Source organism: Pinus tabuliformis, chromosome 1_1, assembly GCF_031772625.1.
Source record: "Pinus tabuliformis cultivar Carrire ecotype Pingquan chromosome 1_1, CPIR1, whole genome shotgun sequence".
Taxonomy (NCBI): Eukaryota; Viridiplantae; Streptophyta; class Pinopsida; order Pinales; family Pinaceae; genus Pinus; species Pinus tabuliformis.
The window spans coordinates 959,082,987-959,106,404 of record NC_142297.1 but is presented as its reverse complement, the minus strand read 5'-3'; the positions used below and the strand labels follow the sequence as shown (position 1 = coordinate 959,106,404).

The following is a 23,418-nucleotide window of genomic DNA, read 5'->3' as shown; positions in this document are numbered from 1 at the left end:
ACAATTAACCTGGGATGGTCCCCTTGAGTCAGATTGTGAGTTTCTAGACAAGGAACTTCGTCCTCTTGTGCTACTTCCTCTCGTGTTTCTTCCTCTATTAGTAGTTCCTCGAGATTTCCATGGACTTGTGTTTGACGATTCAACAACTATAGTATTAACTGTCATGGGAGCTCTTGCTCCTACTCCTCTCGGGGTAAATCTATTACCATAAGGAGGTGGTCTCAAGCTACTTCCCCTGAAGAAGTTTCAGGGAGCTTTCCCGGGGAATCCTGGCTGCGAGGGTCCTGCCGGCCTGACATCCCTTTTTATCCCTAGATGCTCTTCTGCATAACGGGCACATTCAACTTCCTCTGTTATTGATAATGGCTTCCACATTCTGACCATGGCCCTGATTCAAGGATTTAATCCATATACAAAGCGCTCAGCTTGACATTCGTCAGTATCTAGATAAGGAATATATTTCACGAGTTCCATAAACCTTATCTCATATTCTTCCACTGTTTTGTTACCTTGAACTAGCATATGGAAAGCTCCAACTTGCTGCTCTTGAAAGTAAGGTGGTAAGTATTTAGCACAAATTCTTTCTTCAAACAACTCCCAAGGAACATTATCTGTTATGAGGTGTAATTGTTTTTCTAGATTTCCCTTCCAAATCAAGGCACCTTCCCTTAATTGAAATACTACAATTTTTGTCTTGGAGGTAGAAGAGTACTTTCTTAGGGCAAAACATTTGTTATTTCCTTCTAGCCATGCTTCAACATGTTCTCCAACTTGTCCTCTTGAAAATTCTGGGAGTTTAATTTTCTGCAGCTCCCTTGAAATATCTTCCTTTCATTGTTTATAATCAAAACCTTTGGGCTCTGTTGGATTTCTTTCTTCAAGTTGAGGTTGCTCCTTTTTGATATAGCTATTGGCAACCCTTTTCATGTTTCCAAGATGGCTTCCAATGAGCACATTATAACGGCTAACTCAGGTGCTAAAGTGGTTGGCGTTGATGTTGGTCTTGGTGGTGGCAATGATGATGGCGATGGTGGTGGTGTTAGCGATGGCAATGCTACCCGATCGCGTTGTCGTCGTTGATATGTCTTTACCATCACAGATTTTCCTGGATACATAATAAGATTTATGAAAATCCGAGGTACAATTTAGATTTAATAAATATAATTTTCGTAAATTCAAGCTCACATATAGGTATAGTTTTTTTTTCTATTATTCCCTGCAGGTAGGTGTTATTAGTACCGAGGTCAAGGAGGGTGGTATTGCTACCTCCTTGTCCTAATGCACGATGTTCTATTCTGATGCAGAATAGTACTTATGAAAATGCATGGGTCTTCATGGTTCATTGTATTACTTCATGAGAATTTGGTGTAAAAGAATATCACTATAAAACTATAGTATCCTACATGCTAAGATATTATTTAATCAAATATCTTTATACCGACAATATCTATAATAGGTCAAACTATATAAATAAACATTACCACAGTAATATAATAAAAATTTAATATATATAAATAAATTAAAACCCATCTTATAATCATTTTAAATTACATTTAACGCTAAATTGTTGGAAGATTACCATGAAATTTAAAAGCAAATCCTATTCAATATAATCCATACAAATAATGTCTATTTAAAATAAAGTAATTTATTTGAAAATTTAATTCAATTTTACACATTTCCCATATTCAACAAAAGCACATAACACAAAATTCTATATGTGTCTCATTTTCTTGACTGTAGTTAGATTTGAACACCTGCCTAACCTCGACCTAGGGAGCACAATCCCTTTTAACATGTGACCGATTACTCAAGGTCTTTCTCTCATTCTAATATTTTTTTGTATCATAGAGATTTCTTTGTATATATATATATATAATTCATTTTACCAAAATATCTAATTTAAGGAATTCAATTTTATTAATCATTATTGAAAAGGAATACTTTATTTTCAAATTTTAAATGCGATTTTCGGAAACAACAACAGTCATGTTAATATAATAATTATTTAATGTAGTTCTAGATAGACAAAAAATACCAAGTAATAATATAGACCAATTTAAATATCATACTATACTATCTCAAGTAAGGTTGATAAATATCAAAATATTTAATTTATTTTAAGTTATCATGAATATAAAAAATACTTTGTTTATTGGACGAATAGGACTTTGGTAGCATCCCAACTGTTGTCAGTGATTGCATTGTGGGTTTTAGTTGGTCAAGGTTTCCCAATAGCAGTGAAGTTGAAGCCATCTTCTAGGCTACAGGATTACTTAAAGCCAAATCAAAACCTCTCCATTGCATAGTGCTCAGAACGAGCTTTCCAACGGTATATAGAAGTCCCAAAATGGACTTCTGGATCAGAAGATATGGCCTGTTGAAGATCAGGAGTCCTGTTGCCTTGAAGTGAAGGAAAAGAGCTTATTAGAGGGCCCTGGGCATAGCAAGTCAAGCATATTGGGCATCTCGCAGTCCCACAATTCCACAGTCCCACATGGCCCCCGCAGTTCCTTATGGACCATCCTTAAGGAATTGCGGGAGGGAAACATGCTAGTAGTGTTAAAGCATCGGGGAGGGCAGAGGCTGATTTACACTGAAAATCACTAAAAAACCAAGGGCAGGCAGACCCCCTTTCTCTCTCCTCTGAGGGGGGCCACGTGGCAGACTACCCGCAGCCCCACAGTCCTGCAGCTTCACAGTAAATCCCGCATATTGACTATTGGCGGGTCCGGGCGGAGCTGTTTATCGCATATCAGAGGTCAGGGGCCCCGGGCACAGTGAATCCCGCATATCGGCCTTGTCAAATCCCCGCATCCCGCAGTTCTGCATGGCCCCTGCAATACCTGATGGGCCATCCTTAAGGAATTGCGGGGGGGAGAATCGCCGATATAATGTGAAATCGCCGGGGAGGGCCGAAAAATTTTAACAAAGGAATTCCATGAAAAACAAAGGCTGCGCTGCCCCCCTTCTCTCTCCTCCACGTGGCAGTACGAGATATCGGCGATGGGCAATCCTACAATCCTGCATCCTGCAATCCCGCATTATCGGCAATCGGCAGAACAAAGGGGTTACCACTCCAAAATCTTGCGGGGTACGATTTTGCAATATTGTGTAAAATCATCGGGGTAGACTGAGATCATTTTACAAAGGAAACCCATGCAAAAAACATGGTCGGGCGGGCCATTTTTTCTCACTTCCTGGGGCCACGTGCCGCAAGGTGATTGGTCCTAATGGCTGACATGGCAACTGACGTCATCAATGACATGGCAATACGAAGGACACGTGGCACTTAGTTTCAGCGTTTTCAGGGGTCCTATGGAGCCATTTCTGGGTGACATGTGTCACCACTCACAGGGTGACACTCAGCAGTGATGACGTCACCCCGGGATCAGCGATCGGCGATAGCACAAAGTAAAAGTTCATTCTCCGCCGATATCCCTCCCAGCCTGCGATTGTGATTGCGATAAGGAAAAAGGCCCTCGGATGCGATAAGTTATTACGGCATGGTCTATAAACATTTCGCGTCCAGGATATCAGCCGATGTGGTATAAAGAGTTATCAAAGGCATTTTTGGTATTATAAAGGAAAAGGCCCCTTGCACAGTGGTGGAAAGTCTTAGCGCTCGAAGGGATAAGTCCCTGGTTCCAGCGCCCTTGTAATATTCCTAACCCAGAATATTCCTCAAACCCCAGCAAATACTCTAACCAAATATGTGCAAATGATATAATAACCCAGAAGTGATAAAATAACAGTGGAACAACATACAATAATGTAAACCGGAAATATAAGCAGATACATAAGAAATGCAGTGAAAAATGCTAAGCCATTTTATTATACTGAGCAATGAAATGAGTACAAGAGGTGATTAGACAGATGGCACCTCGACTTGCACAAGGCAAGTGAAGAAATACTCTTAGAATGACAAGAATGGCCTCTCTGCGTGGATGCTGCTGCTAGGAAACAAATGATGATTTGGGGCTGCTCCCCTCCTCGGAAAAAGCTGAAACTCTGGATTCGGGCTCTACTCAAGAAACCCAGAAAAACCCAGAAAGCTTTCCTGGAATGGCCGACCCTCGAAAAACACCCTCTTGGGGTTCTGCGTAGTTCCTCAATGCCCTACGCTGCCACTGAAGAAAACCCCTCTAAACTCTGCCTGAAACACTGCCTGAAACCTTGCCAAAAATCCTCCAATGAGACAAGAGCTGGACCCCTGCTCAATCTCCTAGCATAAATCCACCTGCAAAACCCCAATCCAGCACTACAACCAAAAAGAACTGCGTCCCTCTCCAAGTGCTGTGCAGTCCTCCAAAATGCTGATGAAACTGCTGCTGAAATGCTGATAAAACTATTGCTGAAATACCGATGGAAATACCTTGCCCGAGTAGGCACTCGAAGTCCCTCGGGGCTAAGGGTGAGATCTCTGAACGGAGACACTCAATGCACTAAACAGTGCTGCAGACCAGCTAAATAGCCAGCGTGCTCAGAAGTCGAAACGACTAGCTCAAAATGCACATAACTGAATGATCCAAAATGAGGGGGCTCCTCTCTATTTTATAGCCTCTGCCTCTCACAATCCCTAGGCTCACCTCCTCCTGCGTGATTCCCCTCTTGCCATGTGTTCTTCCCTCCTGCGCAGTCCCTCCATGTGTTTGTGTGGGCCCCATTTCTGCATCCCCCTTTGGCCCCCTTGGCTCCTCCTTAAGTCACAACGTTGTGCTACTAGGAAGTGACTTTTTATTCTTAAATTGAGTTATGTCCCTCGTCCTCACTTTTTTATTTATTTATAAATAACTATAGAAGGCAAAAATTGGGCAAAATCGAATATTCCAATTAGCCATGGCTAATTAGGAATATTACAGTCTCCCTCGGCAAAATGTTGCTTGTCCTCAAGCAACTGAAGTGATGGATGCTGCAAGATCTTCTCACTCTCCCAAGTGGCATCCTCATTCGGCAAATTCTTCCACCTCACCAAGAATTCCCGGACCATCCTGCTCCGCAGCTGCCTCTCCCTGGTATCAATGATAGCCTCCGGTTGCAATACCAAATGCCCCTCGTCATCCATGGGTGGTAGCTCATCTCTCACTGTCACCTGCTGCCCCAATGCCTTTTTTAGGCATGATACATGGAAAACGTTATGAATCTTGCTGCCTTGGGGCAGCTCCAACTCATATGCAACCTGTCCAACCCTGCGTATCACCCTGTACGACCCATAAAAGCGGGGCTTAAGCTTCTCAGCCCCCTTCTGCTTTAGTGATGACTGTTGGTATGGCTGTAACCGTAGGTAGACAATGTCCCCTACCTCGAACTGTCTCTCGACCCGACCCTTGTCGGCATATAGCTTCTGCTGGTTCTATGGTGTAGCCATGTTATCCTTGAGAGCTCGGAGAATATCCTGACTCTCTTGGATCCATATCTTGGCTCTGGGAGCCTTGCTATCACCAAACATCACGTCAGCAAAAGATAAAGGATGATACCCATATAAAGCATAGAATGGTGACATACCAATGGACATGTGATGTGAAGTATTGTAGCAGTACTCCCCTAGATGCAGCCACCTCAACCATGCTTGCTGTTGTCCACTGACATAGTTACGCAAGTAGCCCTCTAGCCACTTGTTAACTATCTCTGTTTGCCCATCCGTCTGTGGGTGATAACTGGTACTTGGTGTCAACTCCATCCCCACCAACCGGAAAAGCTCCTGCCAAAACCCGCCCATGAAACGGCTGTCCCTATCACTGACGATGGTCTTAGGAAGACCATGTAGCCTGAAGATCTCTCTAAAGAACAGCTTGGCCACCTGTGCTACTGTATAGTGTGCGGATATGGCAAAAAAATGTGCGTACTTTGTCAGTCGGTCAACGACGACAAAGATGCAATCCTTGCCCTGTACCATGGGCAACCCTGTGATGAAGTCCATCGAAATACTCTCCCATTTCCCCTCCGGAATGGGAAGAGGCTGCAATAATCCCGCAGGATGGCTCATCTCTCCCTTGTTCCTCTAGCAAACATCGCACTCCTGGATGTGTCGGAGTACGTCCTCCTTGAGGCCCTTCCATGAGAACCTCTCCCTAATGGCCCTGTAGGTTTTGGTAAACCCCTGATGTCCTGCCAACGGTGAATCATGTGATGCCTGGAGTATCTTCTTCTTGAGCTGAGACCCCTCAGTCAAGAAGATCTGGTCCCTGTAATAGATGATCTCATTGACCACCCTGTACCTGTCATCTGCCACCTGCCCATCCAGAACCTCACATGCAAACCTGTCCTTGGAGTACTCTACTAAGAGTCGAGCCCTCCAGTCTGTATCCAAGCTCATAAGAGACAACGTGGCTGGTCTACGTGAAAGGGCATCTGCTACCACGTTGTTCTTACCCTTGACATACTCAATGTCAAAGTCATATGCTTGGATCTTGCTGATCCACTTATGCTGCCTCTCCTGTAGCTGCTTCTGCTCCAAAAAGAACTTGAGGTTGTTGTGATCAGTCCTGACCTTGAACCTGTTACCCACCAGATACTGTCGGTACTTAGCCAATGCATGCATGATGGCTAGCATCTCCTTGTCGTATATAGAATACAACCTCTCGTGCGGAAGGAGCTTCCGACTCTCAAAGGCTATAGGGTGACCTCCTTGCATCACACTCCAAAACAAAAGGCTGCGTAAAATCTGGCAACGCAAGCACTGTGCAGCTGATCATAACCTCCTTGAGCCTGTCAAAGGCTCGTTGCGCTGTATTTGACCAACTGAAAGCCCCCTTCCTCGTCAAATCTGTCAGGGGTGCAGCAAGCTATGAGAAACCTTTGACGAACTTCCGGTAGTAAGTACAAATGCCAATGAATCCTCGAAGTTCCGTCACATTTCTCGGCTCTGGCCATTCTCTGATGGCCCTGATCTTCTCCCCGTGGACTCTCACTCTGTCCACTCCTATGATGTGTCCCAGATACAACATCTCCGTCAACCCAAACTCGCACTTGGAGAGTTTGGCATAGAACTATTCCTCCTGTAAGATACGCAATATCGTCTCAATGTGTCGGAGATGCTCCTCCCAAGTCCTGCTGTAGATGAGAATGTCATCAAAGAATACCAACACAAACTTCCTCAGGTGACTACGGAAGATGTGATTCATGCAGGACTGAAATGTAGCGGGGGCGTTGGTTAGCCCAAAAGGCATCACCAAGAACTCAAAGTGCCCATAGTGACACCTGAAGGCGGTCTTGGGAATGTCCTGCTCCCTCACGCGAATCTGATGGTACCCAGATCTCAAATCAATCTTTGAGAAGAATCGTGCTCCCCTCAACTCGTCCATCAACTCATCGATCCTGGGTATGGGGTACCTGTTCTTCAGGGTCTTCTTGTTCAGGGCCCTGTAGTCAATGCACATCCTTAATGTACCGTCCTTCTTCTTCACCAACACCACAGAAGAAGCAAAAGGACTCGTGCTCGGTCGAATGTGCCCAAGAGCCAACAACTCTTGGATAGCCCGCTCAATCTCGTCCGATAGGTCTTGGGGTGCCTATAGGGGGTGGTGATCACTGCCTGGATGCCCTATTCAAGCTCGATAGTGTGCTCAAACCCCCGATCCGGTGGCTGACCTGGTGGAATCTCTCCAAACACTATGGCATACTGATCAAGGATGGACTGGATCTCTGGATGTACCGTCTGCCCTGTAGTCCCTGCCTCTAATGCACGCAGCTCCACTGCCCACTCTATGTCTCCCTTCCGGAAGACTACCTCCATCCGATGAGCCGACACAGTCTGAGGCGGATATGTGTGCTGTCCCCGTATCTTCTCATGCCTCCCTGTCTTCTCATCATCCCACTCCATCTCTAGGGTCTTCCAATCTGTTGTGACCTTCCCTAGAGTAATAAGCCACTGAACACCCAATATCATGTTGGTGTCCAAAATATCGACCACGAAAAAGTGGTCAGTCAATGTGTAGGTTCCCATCGTCACTGAAAGCTCTGGAACATAACAAGCACACGTCATGGTCTGATCCCCTGGAACCAATACTGAAAACCCATCGAAGCTCTCTGTCTGAATACCTCTCCACTCAACCATCTGTGCATCGATGAAGTTGTGGGTTGCCCCACTGTCAACCAAAATTGATACGCGCTGGCCACGTACTGTCCCTCGTACGCGTAGCGTCAGATACTTGGGAACTCCTCGCAATGCTGCAAGGGCCCCTTCGGTGGGTGCAAAAGATGCACCACCTGCTGGTGGTGGTGGAGGTGGCAAAGGTCCCTGTATGGCATGGCTATCTTTTGCCTCCACATCCTCCTCGTCAACCTCTTCTCCACTGCTCTCGGAGAAGACCTCAATAAAATGTGCTTTGCCAGCAGCACATCTATGTCCTGGTGCCCATGGCTCCTGACAGGTGAAGCACAACCGTTTCTTCTTCAGCTCCCTCCTGGCATCGTCGTCATGCTGTACTTGTTCTGGATTCCCCTTTGGAGGAGGAATACTCACATCCTTCCCCTTAGACTGAAAAGTCTGTCTCTGGGGGTAAGGTGTCCGGGTCCTGGGTAAGACATCCTGTAAGTCCCAGGTCTTGCTGGTAGCGTCTTGGAGTGTGGCTAGTTTAGTGGATCAGACTAAACCCCGAAGTGGCCATGCTAACCCCTCAATGTACATATAGATCCTCCGTGCCGTAGATAGGTCTGGCACCACCACGGAGACCCTCAAGAAATCTGCAATGTAGGTCTTTGGGCTTCCTGTCTGTTTGAGCCTCGTTAGCTCAACAAAATGTTGCTCTGGATCCCTCCGATCAAATCGCTCCATCAGTCTCCTGGTAAACTCGGCATATGTCGTCACTGTGGAGTGCCCCAGTGTAACCATCCCATGAAACCATCAATCCCGGGCCTCGCCATCCAAATGCAATGTTGCCACCTTGATGGCCTCTGCCTTCGACATCTGGTTAAGCTGGAAATAAATGTCCAGCTTCTCCACCCAAGACTTTGCTGAACTGTTTGATGAGCCATCAAATGTAGGCAAGTGGAATCTACTCGCTGCACGGTGGGTGTCGCCATCATGGTAATGCCGTTACCCTCTGTGATGGTCGCGAGGTCTGCTATCCTGCTGGAGCTGAACAAAATCTCTAAATGAGAGGGCTTCCCTGAACTCCTGCCCATAGGCCTGGTACTCTGCAAAATAATCGCCCATATGTCCGGGCTCTACCTCCTGCTGGGCTACGGCCCCCGTGTCTGCTCCTAAGAAAGTGGGCATGGTAGAGCGTGTAGGGGCATGTGAGGCCACCTGCTGCGCAGTATCACACTGCTCTGGCAAGTGATGGGATGCACCTGATCCCTCACCAATCTGAAAAACTCATGGGCTCTCACGCTGTCTGGCCTCTACTGCTGTGAATCTCTGCCCCATCACCTCAATCTGCCTCGACAGATCCTGCACTGATTTGAGGAGCATATCCGCAAATCTCTTCCCGTCCTCGTCGGCCATCTGTTCTACATCTACCACAGGCTCCTCCTGTTTTGCATCCACCACAGGAACAAAGTCTCCCTCCCCGTAGGTATTTTCCAACCTACGTTTAGTGTCTCTATACCTCCTACCTTTGTAACAAATGTAGGGTTTTTCCCCTGTTGTCATAGATTGCTAGCTCCATAGGCTGAGCCAGATCTATGCTCTGATACCACTTGTAATATTCCTAACCCAGAATATTCCTCAAACCCCAACAAATACTCCAACCAAATATGTGCAAATGATATAATAACCCAGAAGTGATAAAATAACAGTGGAACAACATATAATAATGTAAACTGGAAATACAAGCAGATACACAAGAAATGCAGCGAGAAATGCTAAGCCATTTTATTATATTGAGCAATGAAATGAGTACAAGAGGTGATTAGACAGATGGCACCTTGACTTGCACAAGGCAAGTGAAGAAATTCTCTCAGAATGACAAGAATGGCCTCTCTGCGTGGATGCTGCTGTTGTGCCGCTGCTATTGCTAGAAAACAAATGATGATTTGGCGCTGCTCCCCTCGGAAAAAGCTGAAAGTCTGGATTCGGGCTCTACTCAAGAAACCCAGAAAAACCTAGAAAGCTTTCTTGGAATGGCCGACCCCCGAAAAACACCCTCTTGGGGTTCTGCGCAGTTCCTCAATGCCCTACGCTGCCACTGAAGAAAACCCCTCTAAACTCTGCCTGAAACACTGCCTGAAACCTTGCCTGAAACCCTGCCTGAAACCCTGCCAAAAATCCTCCAATGAGACAAGAGTTGGACCCCTGCTCAATCTCCTAGCATAAATCCACCTGCAAAACCCCAATCCAGCACTACAACCAAAAAGAACTGCGTCCCTCTCCAAGTGCTGCGCAGTCCTCCAAAATGCTGATGAAACTACTGTTGAAATGCTGATAAAACTACTGCTGAAATACCGATGGAAATACCTTGCCCGAGCAGGCACTCAAAGTCCCCCGGGGCTAAGGGTGAGATCTCTGAACGGAGACACTCAATGCACTAAACAGTGCTGCAGACCAGCTAAACAGCCAGCGTGCTTAGAAGTCGAAACGACTAGCTCAAAATGCACATAATTGAATGATCCAAAATGAAGGGGCTCCTCTCTATTTTATAGCCTCTGCCTCTCACAATCCCTAGGCTCACCTCCTCCTGCGTGATTCCCCTCTTGCCATGTGTTCTTCCCTCCTGCGCAGTTCCTCCATGTGTCTGCGTGGACCCCATTTCTGCATCCCCCTTTGGCCCCCTTGGCTCCTCCTTAAGTCACAACGTTGTGCTACTAGGAAGTGACTTTTTATTCTTAAAGTGAGTTATGTCCCCCGTGCTCACTTTTTATTTATTTATAAATAACTATAGAAGGCAAAAATTGGGCAAAATCGAATATTCCAAGTAGCCATGGCTAATTAGGAATATTACACCCCGGTCATATGAAGAAAGTTACAAAAGGGGAGCTAAAGTGAAAAGGGTTAAGGGAGGTTGGGTTTCATCTATTTCACAACATTTTGTACAGCCAGAGGCCAGAATGAGCAAGTTCCCCTATATTGCCATCAAGAGAGACTCACCCGGTACATCAAGGCGTCGATAGTGCAGGACAGGGAGTTAAAGGGCATGATGGGTCGGCAGCTGTGGTTTTAAGAAAAACAGATGGTGCATTCAAAGCACGGGATGGGCTGATCCAGAAGAAGCCTACTGTGACACGGATCCGGAAGTCGGCGCTGAATGAAATAAAGGCAGAAATGACAGAGGTTGGCGAAGCAGTGCAGGAAGCCATACCGCAAGTAGAACAACCCCTGCAGCAGAGATGATCACAGGATGGGCAAGGAGAGTTTTTGTGTATTTTTTATCTGAGTATTTCTTATTTACTGTACTGTAACGTGCCTCCTTTCATGAGGCATTTAATTCTGTAATATTTTTGGGCCACAGAGCCATTTATGACTGAGACAGCTAGTCGACCTGACAACTGAGTCTAGACTAGAGATATTTTGTTGTAATGAATGTTCTTGCTCCCCTCTCCAGATAAATAGGGGAAAGCAAGACTTAACAAAGGTTCAGAAATTCTAAAGAAACACTACATGTTATTTTCAGACTGTATGGCTTTACAATACAGATTTTCTAGAATATGAAGAGAAATGGTGGTGATTCCCCCTCCAAGTATTATAGTATGTTCTCCCTTTGTTAAAACCCATTTTGTTCATGTTTCTTCTCTGAATTCATGTAATTACTGTTGTTAGAAATATTTCAAGACTTCCTCACAGATTCGCTGGTATCAATATGTTATGCATGTGCCTGTAAGTTCCTCACATATTCATTTGTATCGACATTGTTAATGCTAGTGCCTGTATGGATTATTGAAATTATATCTTTAACAGTTGCTCTTCATGAATCATAGCACACAACCTCTCTTCTTCCCATTATATCTACTTCTGACTCAGATAAGTATAGGAATCCTTAAAGCTGCATGCTCCATGTGTTATGCATAGAATTCTTGATGCTGTAAGCTCCATATGATGAGTTACTCTTCCTCATCCTATATCATTGCTCTGCAAAAGTCTATTAAACTGTAAGTTCTTGGACTACTCGGCCTCCACTGTTTTATACATATTTTTGAGATTTGTATACGGGAAGAAGTACCAAGAAATTCATGTCTTACTCCTTTAGGTGAATGAACCAGTGCATTATATATATATATAGATATAAACTATATGTGATGTCTCCATTACTAGAAAATCATATGAGACACAAAATCTAGATGTGCCCAGGCACTGGTCTTGTAAGCAATCTGAGGCTGTCTCTGGGAGTGACAACACCAACTATAATCTGCATCCTATGCCACTCAATGCAATGCTCATAGGCTAACGCACATGCCGATAGACACGATATGCCGATGGACATGGTGTGCCACCACATACGCGTCACACTCGAGCAACATTGTGTTCTTAAGCCGACAGGGAACCATACATACGGTTGACAACTCTACTTTCGGGATGCTGGATGTTGAGCCCCAAAACAGCTGTGTCGTCTTCGTGTCATGCCCCTGAATTGAGGAATTTGATATCGATTATTAATAGTTAAAAGAACTAGTTTGTGAGATGCATAATTCATAGAATTTACAATTTTGATGATATTAAAATCCCGAAGACAGTTTGTGATATCCTAAATTAGGATTTTAGCAGGGTATAATTAAAATTACTCCTAAAATATGCTGCTATGTAATACATGTACATAATTTAACAATTTTGTAATGAGTACCAACCTGGTGTTTTGTGGTTGAAGGTGTTCTGCTATGCACTGGGGTACATATAGGGCTTGGTGCTCTTGATTAAATGCCAATCACATGCCCTCATACATGATATAATCCAATGAAATGCCACAATCCCATTGATCTTGAAAACGTTGAATTTTTGAATGGGATATGAAATTCTATTTTCTCCATATGAAGTCTGATGAGGTTGGAACCACTCTCAAACATCCTGAGTCATTTCATGGTAATGTTAAAAGTCTAAGTAAAAGGACGGAAATGAAAGATAAAGGAGAATGTCACTTTTACTTTGAGAGTTTAACATTACCATCAGGGAGCATCTAGGAAGCGTCTAGGGAGCATCAAGGAGCACCTTCGGAGTATTCGAAAAGTGTAGTTCCTCACATAACAGTTCAAAATTTCCAAAGAAAAAACAAAAAAAGCCCCGCAGAACCGTGCAAACCGTCCACCTTCTCTCGGATCCACTCGAACCTCCACAGATCCGCACCTGATCCTTTTCGGATCTGTGGATCGGGCAACAAGAACCACGGATCGGGCCCCCACGGATCCAATTTCCTAGGAATCACCAAAAAAACGTAGAACCACGGATCCATGGTTCCGCTGAAGGATCGATGGCAGATCCGTACAGGACGCAGTTTTGCCTCCAGATCCTTGGGGGGGACAGTTCTTGCAATATTGGTCAGGAACACATGAACTTCCCAATTTACGATTACCATTCGATGGTCTGTCCTCTGACTTCCAACCAGGTCGGGGTCAGCCTAACTCATGAGCGCATGAATCTCTCTCCTTCATGGCGGCCCGACCTCCGACTTCCAACCAAGTCGGGGTCGACATGTCTCTCTCTCGCTGATGTGTCCGTTTTGCAGGTACACTGCCCGACTTCCAACCAAGTCGGGGTCGGCATCACTCCTCATTTGCGGTCACCATAATGTCGACTCTGACTTCCGACCTCCGATTTTATCCTTGGAACTTATAGATTCCACTTGGCCTGCGCGCTTGGTAGTGCGATCTCAACGGTGAATCCGGGATTGACGCGCTTAGGATTTATCTCCTTGGGTGTCGATAAGGTTTAGATGTTCTGCTTGTTATAAGATTTGAATGCACTTCTTTTCACCGCATCGAAGTAGCTCGCTACCCTTGCCATGGTGCAATTAAGGGACTTTGCCCCAATCTCCTACGATGCAACTGAGGAGAGCCTCTTTGATCATTTGTTTGATGCATCTCCTCCTGATGTTGATCGCCTTGATCCAACCTTCTCGACCACGGCTCTGGTTCAAAAGTCTTGTGAACCTCAAGAATGATTGCAGAGATTGACACTGACGACAAGAAGTCGTTAACTCTTCACGGTGCTACCCCTACTGAGCTTGGGCAATCGATTCTGTAATAGGTTTTGACCCCTCCTGATTTCCTCATTTCCGAATAGGGAATTCCAGGCATGGCAGTTTTGGCACATTCTCTGACATTAACCACCATGGGCTTGGTGTGCATTCCTGGAAGGACTTCACCTCTCCTGCCACATGATGACGATGCCTGGGTCTTCTTCAAGGATGCAAGCAGTTCCAGGGTGCTATGCAGAACCTTCTGGCTCCCCACCAACAACACGGGGATGCTAGCGGCAGATAACCGGTATGCTGAAAGTGGAAGGTTGGCTAAGCTTTCCTGCAAGATCCTCTGGCTATCCTCAAGCATTGAGGCATAAATGCCTCCTTCAGTACTCTCACGACACACTCTGGGCAGCTGCACAACTTTGAGCCGAAATACGAAGAGTAACAGGGAAGTTCAACCTTTTCCCGCACAAGCAGTTTATATGTAATCTTTGTACAAGTAAAAAGCGGGTCTATGAGCTGTTCGCTTCCTTTCAAATTTGTTCCACGACCCTGAGGTTTTCCCCTTTGGCCAATAGTTCATTATTTCTTTTGTACAACTTAAGAATTTTATTGAAATATTGTTTAGAGACATACCTAACTCCAATCTCAAGTTAATTACTATTTATTAGTATATCATAGGCCTGGAATCAACACCAGCAATCCCTTCGCACAATATTTAGCTTCCTGTTCGGAAACCCTGATTTACTTGGTTTATTTATCAACATTGTTCATTCAATAATCAACACAAATGCATAGATAGGCCCAACTTTCCATCACTGTTATATTTTTCACAAAGATATCATCACCTATATAGGTCATAATAACATACAACAGACACAAGTCGAGAACCATGACAACATCATGCAATATTATTTATCAACAGACAATGTGACAAACACAAGTCTAGAATCATGATAACAACATGCAATATCATTTATCAGTAGACAATATAACAGACACAAGTCCAAAACTGTGACAACATCATGCAATATCATCTATTAGCAGGCAGTAACCTTTGAGGGTAAGCACTTATCTTTGATTTGTAGGATAATTGAGTCAGGGACAAGACTCTCCACCCAACCATAGACAGCTACAACGACAGTTACTTGCTGCTATCACCCCTGAGCTAGATTCCAGAGTCTGAGGGGGATGCTTGCTTAAGGGACTGAACATCAGCTACCAACAACTTAGGGACTCCAGAGGACTTCCTTCCTCAATCCCAACAGTTGTCTGCCGTCTTTTGTCAACATAGAGTTTCCAGAGGTGCTCCACCTCACCCTGAGCGTACACACAATGATTCACTCCCTCTAAGAGTCCAAAATCCACTGTAACCACGGTCTCTAATCAACTCTTCTTTGTGAACTGCTTTAGGATGGTCTCTTCCCAGGCTGTTACAAGGGTCTAGAGATAGCTATCTCAACCCACAACCTCCAAGGGACCTAAGCTGTTACAGGGCTCCAAAGATTTCATCCCAACCCACAGCCTCTAGGGACCCAAGCTATTATAGGGCTCTAGAGACCTCTGTCTCAACCAACAGTCTCCAGGGAACCAAGCTATTATAGGGCTCCAAGGATCTTATCTCAACCACAACCTCCAGGGACCCAAAGTTGTTACAGGGCTCCAGAGACTAGCAGCTCAACCCACAACCTCTAGGGAACCTGAGAACTGATCTGCTTCACTTCTCTTCTCTTCTCTTTTGCAACTCTGTTGACTGCACTAACCAGATGTTTGTTGTCCTTCTTCTTAGTGTGATCTTTCATTCTCCACTCAGATGGGCTCTCCCTTTTCCCAAATGAATCCTCTTCTTGTAGGTGTCTTTCTCGAATTCTCTCGGGTTTTGTCAAGACCAAAAATTCCTCTCATTTTTCTAAAAAAACCATCTTCTCGCTGCTATATCTTTCTTCCTCTTCCTAGTATCTTCTACCTTGGAATTCACAGCTCCCCTTCTGCTGTCCTTCGTCCTTTTTCTTGTGGTCATTCCTTCAACACATGGGTTGTGTACTTTTGTTACAGCTTATTCAATTTGGAGAGTTTTTCCATTAAATTCCTGCACCAACAGTCTTTAATGGCTGTCCAACAATTCAGTTTCTTTCTCTGCACAAGAAACCATAACTTCCCAAGCAAGCCATCCTCTTCCCCAACTCTGGAATCTGTGTCCCTTGACTCAATTTTCCCTCTTTTTCCTTTTCATGTCTTTTTAACATATTTACAATGCCTTTTATGAGAGAACCTCGGGTGGGGTTGTCACAGGAGGCCTATTCGACCCTGGAAAATGTGTATATAGAAGATGAATTCAACCTATTATGGCATCTAATCCAAGTTAGTTTGATCTGCAATAGAAAGAAGAGAAAAGTGAGTGAATTCTAAGAAATAAGAAGGCAAATTCAAAGAAGCAAACCGAACTTTTGGGGTAGCTTCTCTCTCACGTGTGTGAAATTTTTAGGGTTTTTGCAGTGTTTTTAAACCCGACCGGCTCGGAACCGACTCCGCCAAAAAAATTTCAACTTGGTGGTTGAACCGGTTCGGCCGACCGAGTTAATACTGAGCCGGCCGAGTCATTGCATGACTCGGCCGGCTCGGCCGAGTCCGTATCAACCCGGCCGGGTCAAGGAAAGTGGCCAGTGAACCCCCAAAAATGCAATTTTTTATTTTTATTTATTTTTATGTTTTTTTCTGAGTGTGGGGGACTCCAAATGGTTTTATTAATTGGTTTTTTGGTCTTTGGGGTCCATTCCCCTCTCCTAGTATTGATATGCTATTCAAATTTCATGGTAAGTAAAAGTGACATTCTCCTTAATCTTCATTTTCATCCTTTTACTTAAATTTTTAACATTACCATGAAATGACTTAGGATGTTTGAGAGTGGTTCCGGCCTCATTGGATTTCATATGGAGAAAGTAGAATTTTAGATTTCATTCAAAATCCAGCAGACTTATCAGTTTTTCAGGATTTCAGGATTGGGGGATTGCAATGTTTCCATTGAATTTTGTCATGTATTAGGGTATGGAACTCGTATTTAATCAAGAGCACCAATCCCTCTATGTACCTTGATGTTAGTGACATTGGTTGTCGAACTCCTCTGGGATTCGCTCCCAAACCGGGAGCTTCTGAAAATGTTTCTCCCGCTCCCGTTTTCGCTTTCACTCCCCGCTTTCGATCCCGCTCCCAAGTAACACTGAGCCAGATAATGTTGGCAACTCTAGCAGTAACCAGTAGTACTGGTCACAGACTTTTGTTGTAGAGGCCATTTATAGCCTCCTTGGTTATGTGTTTTTGTTTTGATCTCTATATCATCATCGTGTATGTATTGGACAGCGCACTGGGTGCCATTTTGATATAATGGATATATTCATGAGCCTACTTTGATCATATGTTGTCTTCTATCTATATTCTAATGTTGTGTGTTTGGAAACATGAATGAAAATCTTTAAAATTATGTGTTTTTATAAAAAAAAAATATTTAATGTATTTTTTACAACGACCGAGCCATTGAAATCGAGCCGGCCGAGTCGATACCGAGTCGGAGTCAGAGTTGGAGTCGACCCTTGGCCGAGTCGGAGTTGGAGTCGGAGTTTTAAAACATTGGGTTTTTGTGACTAATTGCAGGGACTGAAATTTCTGCAGTGACTGCAGGACCAAAATTCTGAAGTAGCAAGGGTCAAAATTCTATTGAGAGCAAACTTGAGAGTGATTTTGACTACTTGGAAGAAAGGCTGACTTGGTGATTGGAGGTGGTTTTGGTCTTGGTCTAAAAGTCTTGGATGTCTCATTTTGTCTTGGTTATATAATAAGAAGAGAATTTTTGACTGGGTTTTCCCTTAAGAGAGGGTTTTTTGCCCTGGCTGGGAGCTTACATACTGTGTTCTATTATTCTTGTGATCTTCATGTTCTTTATGGTTTGATAGTTGTTTGATGAAAAGAAGATAACATAATCAAAATTATCACAAGCTATTATCAAAGTAAGAAAATCTTTTCTGGCTTTTTGATTTTCTAACACCACTCTATATGTGGCAGGATTATATTGGCACCGTTTTTTGCATACTTTTTGTTCCTTGCCACCATGTTAATATAGATCTTCCTCGTGGTTGCCACTTTCTACTAAATTCCGTTACATAATTTTAGACTCTTAATATGAATCTCAAGTTACTTATATAATTTCTGAAATTAGCAGCACAAAATTGTCTCTGCATATTTCTTCTCAAAAATTTCATTTAAAGTTGTAAAATGTTTGAATTTGTGATGCATGTTTGTTTAAAATCCAAGATTGACTACTATGCATACTTGAATTTTAGAATGTTGTTTTCCAAAGAAATAGTAGTTTATTAGTTTAGTTTTTCATGAATCTCCATCATGTGTGGTTACGGTTGATTGCTTTATTTGTGGATAGAGCCCAAGAAAAGAGTTGATAGCTGAAAATGTGTTTTTGAGGAAGATTTTAGGCAATTGGATATTCAAAGTTCTATGTCATCTTTGATGTAGATACTCTTTAACTAACACATGAGACTAAGCTTGTTTGTGCAACGTTTGTGCATTCCATTTTAGGTTCTGTCTGTCAAATGTAAACGGATATGCCAAAATAGAAGGGGAACAGATGAATAACTGATATACAGTGTAGCTCATTGTTGGTGAACCATTAAAAATATCTTCTGAACACTAATATGCCTCCTTTTTTATGTTTTCTTTGCAATTGTTAAGTATATCGTATAATTGTTTTTATTGGCAATATCACATCATAAGCCTTTTGTGTGGCTTCTGAAGCATATGTTGCATTGTTTAGTTTTATAGTCTTCAGGTGCAAAATGACTAAATGCATATATCTGATTCTATTATACTGGCTGTGCTATTTAGGCAAGAGCTTCTACCAATGTCAGAGATTGTGACTCCTAATTTGATAGAGGCATCAGCTTTAGTAGGTGGAGAGCCACTGGGGACTATAGCCGATATGTGTGCAGCAGCAAAATCTATACACAAGCTTGGACCAAGGTTAATATATTGAAATATACTTCACAGTTTATATTGACATAGACATAAGTTGGAAATATTCAGCTATGTTGTTTACCTTGTTTTGCTGGTCAAACTTTTAGCTGGTCTACATTTTGTTATTTCTAATTAAATTTTACACTTAAAATTAATAGAAGTGAATATGTTCTGCTGATTCAGTTTCATACCTTGAGCAATAAGGTTGAACTCAACTGATTTTAGTTTCCTTCAGGTATGTTCTTATAAAGGGAGGTCACCTACAGACTGCTGGAGATGTCATTGATATTCTTTATGATGGTATATTTGAGCATCTTTTTGTTGCTTTATTGGGACATTTGAAAGAGATGTATCCATGAAAAATGTTAAAACCAGTTGTTGTATTTGCTGGACGCAGTGCAGTGTCTGTGTTTCAAACTCGACAACACTGAGTTTTGGCATCCATTTTCCATTTATGTTTTTGGTGAATTATGTTGGTTATCTATTCAAATAGATTATTGTAAATCGTGAATATCATACTACAGGAGAAACTTATCATGAGCTACGAGGACCACGCGTCGAGACTCGCAATACCCATGGAACAGGGTGTTCTTTGGCTTCATGCATTGCAGCTGAACTTGCAAAGGGAGCTCAGATGCTTCCAGCTGTTCTGGTAAATATATCAATCTTTCTCCTCTTAATCCACTCCCTATTGGCATTGATAAGTAGGAAAAGTCAATCCGCTCATGCTAGCCGGTCATTTCATTGTAGTGATTGGACTGAATAACTCAAATACTTGTCTAGAATGGACAAAATCTTTGTTAAACAGGCTGTATTACTGGCATTCAAAGAGAATGATTAGAATTTGAAACCAAACCAACCATGATTGTCTGCAGTTATTAATGAGGATTTTACTTTTTTCAATCATGGAAAACAATAGATTTTGAGCAATTCTTTCATATTGAGTGAGACACCATACTGTGACGATAGTTGTAATACTCCCGAGCATGACTCCTTGGTACTCTCAACTTTGAAGTCCCAAATATGGCGAGTATGACCCTTGGACAAGTACTTGGTTCACTTCTCTTCTGACTCCTGTTGACTGAGCATTAATCAGTCGATACACACCATACTGCCCAGTCTTGACCAGTATATAAGTTTGCTGAGTATCATGACTCCAGAGTCCATACATGCCATGCTCGTCAGTACTCCCTGTATTGAAATGATTTTTTATGTTTCCTTATACTGTCAAGTATGCTGAGTCACCTGCCTTGGTGGGTACAAATCAAGTACGAGTACAGAACTATTACTGTGACTGCGAAAATTGGTTAAATATTAAAGTTGTGCATAATAACTATCACTATGAATGCAAAATTTGATTATTGATCAAAGCTGTGCAGGCATCAAAACGTTTTGTTGAAGAAGCTCTTGAACTCAGCCGAGATTTTTTTATTGGAAATGGACCTCAAGGACCTTTCAATCACTTATTCAAGTTGAGTGATACAAAATCCATTCCAACTAAAAGAAAATTCAAGCCAAATGATCTTCTTTTGTATGCCATAACAGATTCTGGAATGAATAAGAAATGGGGCCGTTCTATCTCAGATGCTGTCAGGGCTGCTATTGAGGGGGGAGCAACAATGATACAACTGAGGTTTGTAAATCATGTAAACTTTGAATCCGTCATTCTTGTCTTGATTAAGTTGATAAACGTAGGTTGAACTCACAAAATGAAGGACTGTTTTTTATGGTTTTGCTTTGCAGAGAGAAGGAGGCTGAAACCAAAGACATCCTCAAAGCAGCGGAGGAATGTTTGAAAGTTTCACGATCATATGGAGTACCTCTGTTGATAAATGACCATTTAGATGTGGCACTTGCCTGCAATGCAGATGGAGTACACCTTGGGCAATCAGATATGCCAGTTAAAGTAGCTCGGGCACTTCTTGGACCCACCAAAATCATTGGTGCATCATGCAAAACTGCAGAGCAAGCTCTAAAAGCTTGGAAAGAGGGTGCGGATTATATTGGATCTGGTGGTGTTTATCCAACTAATACGAAGAAAAATGAGCAAACTGTTGGCTTGAGTGGTCTGCAAATAGTCTGCAAGAGCAGTCCATTGCCCGTTGTTGCTATTGGAGGCATTAGTATTGGAAATGCACATGAGCTCATGGAAATGCATCTACCCAATTTGAAGGGTGTAGCGGTTGTTTCTTGTTTGTTTGACAGCGAAAACATCTATCATGAAACTCACAAACTGCATTCTGTGTTAGCGAAGTATGTTGAGAGTCAAAACTGATTAGTTGATATTCCAGGTGTTGAGAGGCATTAGTATTGGAAATGCACACGAGCTCATGGAAATACATCTTACCCAATTTGAAGGGTGTAGCGGTTGTTTCTTGTCTGTTTGATAGCGAAAACATCTCTCATGAAACTCGCAAATTGCATTCTGTGTTAGCAAATTATGTTGAGAGTCAAAACTGATTAGTTGATATTCCAGGTGTCTGTCTCCCTTCATATCTGCCTGGATTCTAGAAGATAATATTAATGTTGGATTTGTTGAAATCAATGTGAAGGAAAAATATGCTGGCCCCTTGCCAGCTTACTTTGTCTGGTGTCTACCAGGGCTTTTATTCTCTTGGTCTTTATTGAAAAGGAATAATATGTCATGTGGCTACTCATTTTTTTCAATTTGCCTCAGAAAACATGGCCTTTTGTAAGCTTCAATGTGGACTGTCAGCATATGCCACTAAAATTTTCGTCGAGAGACAAGCCTGGTTTTCTAACAGCTTGAATGTGTTGTCTAGAGTGACATGATCACCTAATGCCCCAAAGTAGAAAAAATAGGATGTTTGCCTTCTGAATTGAAAGACAATCAGCTTGCATTTTTTTCCCCAGCCTAAGAAACCTCATCAGGAGATGGTTATCTTGCTGAAGGTAATGCAAGTACATGGATAATTAGTTAGAAGCATGGGGAGGCTCAGAACTTAGCCTACCCAGCCTTGGCCCAAAATCCTCCAACAGCTAATAACAGTTCCCCCGTTGACCAATAACGGTTCTCATGCTGATGACGTCAGAGCAATCTTCAGTTCCTGCCAGACCTCAGTCGGCAGCATTTCATTGACCTAGGGCACCTGAACTGCATAGCAGTAGTCTGTCAACCAGAAGTAGTTTTAAGTCATATTCCAAGATCTAGAAAAATAATTTATTTTTCTTTTCTTTTTTAAATTTCCTCAAAATGACAAACCAACAGTGAGAACAGCCGTCACTGGCTGCTATCTGCAAATGCAGGCTAACTCATCATCATTATTCAAGGAAAACAATGTCATCTTAAGTGACCTGCGGGTGGTTGATAAGGGGGCAGACGTTAAGTGACCTGCGGGTGGTTGATAAGGGGGCAGACTTTCACTCTTGCCATATGCCTATGGGTCCGGGGCCATTAACTTGCTTCCTTACATCAGAGGAAGATGAGCTCTTAGCCAATTCGGAGGCAGTTTTAGCTCTTACTCTAGGAACGAAAAGCTGGTTTTGGCCTAGAAAGTATCTGCAAGAAAGCTGGTGTTCCTTTGTGGTTGTCACTGAGGCTACCTTCAACGGGGTCATGTGCTTTCTAGTAGCATCTAACTTTAATCCCACACACGAGACCAGATATTATCCCTGGTTGCAGTTTAACCTCCTGCCTAGGAGGAAACAAACAACTTACCTTATTAACAAAATGTATATGTTTTTGACTTTTCTATTTGAATTAAAGATTTTCATCTACGAAAAATTCTCTTACAAAGAAGTCAATGTCCACAAAGGACTAGAGGGTATACTATAAAGTATAAATCCCACGTTTGAACTTAGCACATTACCAATTACAATTGGCTCGTCCACTCTACATATAGTGCAAAAATTTCTAGACTGCTTTCCAAGGACTAGTTTGGGAGGCTGGTTTCTTGAATTATGGGAATTTACAAGGGGCATATATGATATATGCCCTCATTCTCGTTTGCAAGAGATTTAAATCAGAGCTTAGAGCTTGGAGAGCAGGTCTTGATTACAAAACTCGTGAAGCTGCCTATAAAACTCGTGATGAGTGGTTGTTTGGGAACATTAGAATGAAACTTGCGAATCCTCTTTGTTCAAGTAAAAGTTGTGAATTTTAAAGAGAAGGCACTAATTTGTGCATTCATTGATATGATGAGTGGTTGTTTGGGAACATCAGAACGAAGGCCAAAGGTTTCTTATGAATCCTCTTTGTTCAAGTAAATGTTATGAATTTTAAAGAAAATGCACTGATTTGTGCATTTATTGATGTTCACTACCATAGAATAAATGATAGATGACAATTGGTCACGAAGGGATGGATAGTTGATAGTTGTTTTCTCAT

The 23,418-nt window shown here is 42.8% G+C and overlaps 1 protein-coding gene across 1 annotated transcript in view; it reads left to right on the top strand.

Moving 5' to 3' along the window:
* The window catches only part of LOC149217669 (thiamine biosynthetic bifunctional enzyme TH1, chloroplastic-like), a 229,155-nt gene extending 207,476 nt beyond the window's left edge, over nucleotides 1-21,679 (top strand). The window contains exons 6-10 of the mRNA XM_089391398.1: nucleotides 18,942-19,076; nucleotides 19,306-19,370; nucleotides 19,595-19,722; nucleotides 20,450-20,703; nucleotides 20,814-21,679. Coding sequence (XP_089247524.1) covers nucleotides 18,942-19,076; nucleotides 19,306-19,370; nucleotides 19,595-19,722; nucleotides 20,450-20,703; nucleotides 20,814-21,345 — 1,114 coding nt within the window. The 3' untranslated portion in view covers nucleotides 21,346-21,679. The remainder of the gene's footprint in view (nucleotides 1-18,941; nucleotides 19,077-19,305; nucleotides 19,371-19,594; nucleotides 19,723-20,449; nucleotides 20,704-20,813) is intronic.
* The last annotated feature ends 1,739 nt before the right edge of the window (nucleotides 21,680-23,418 follow it).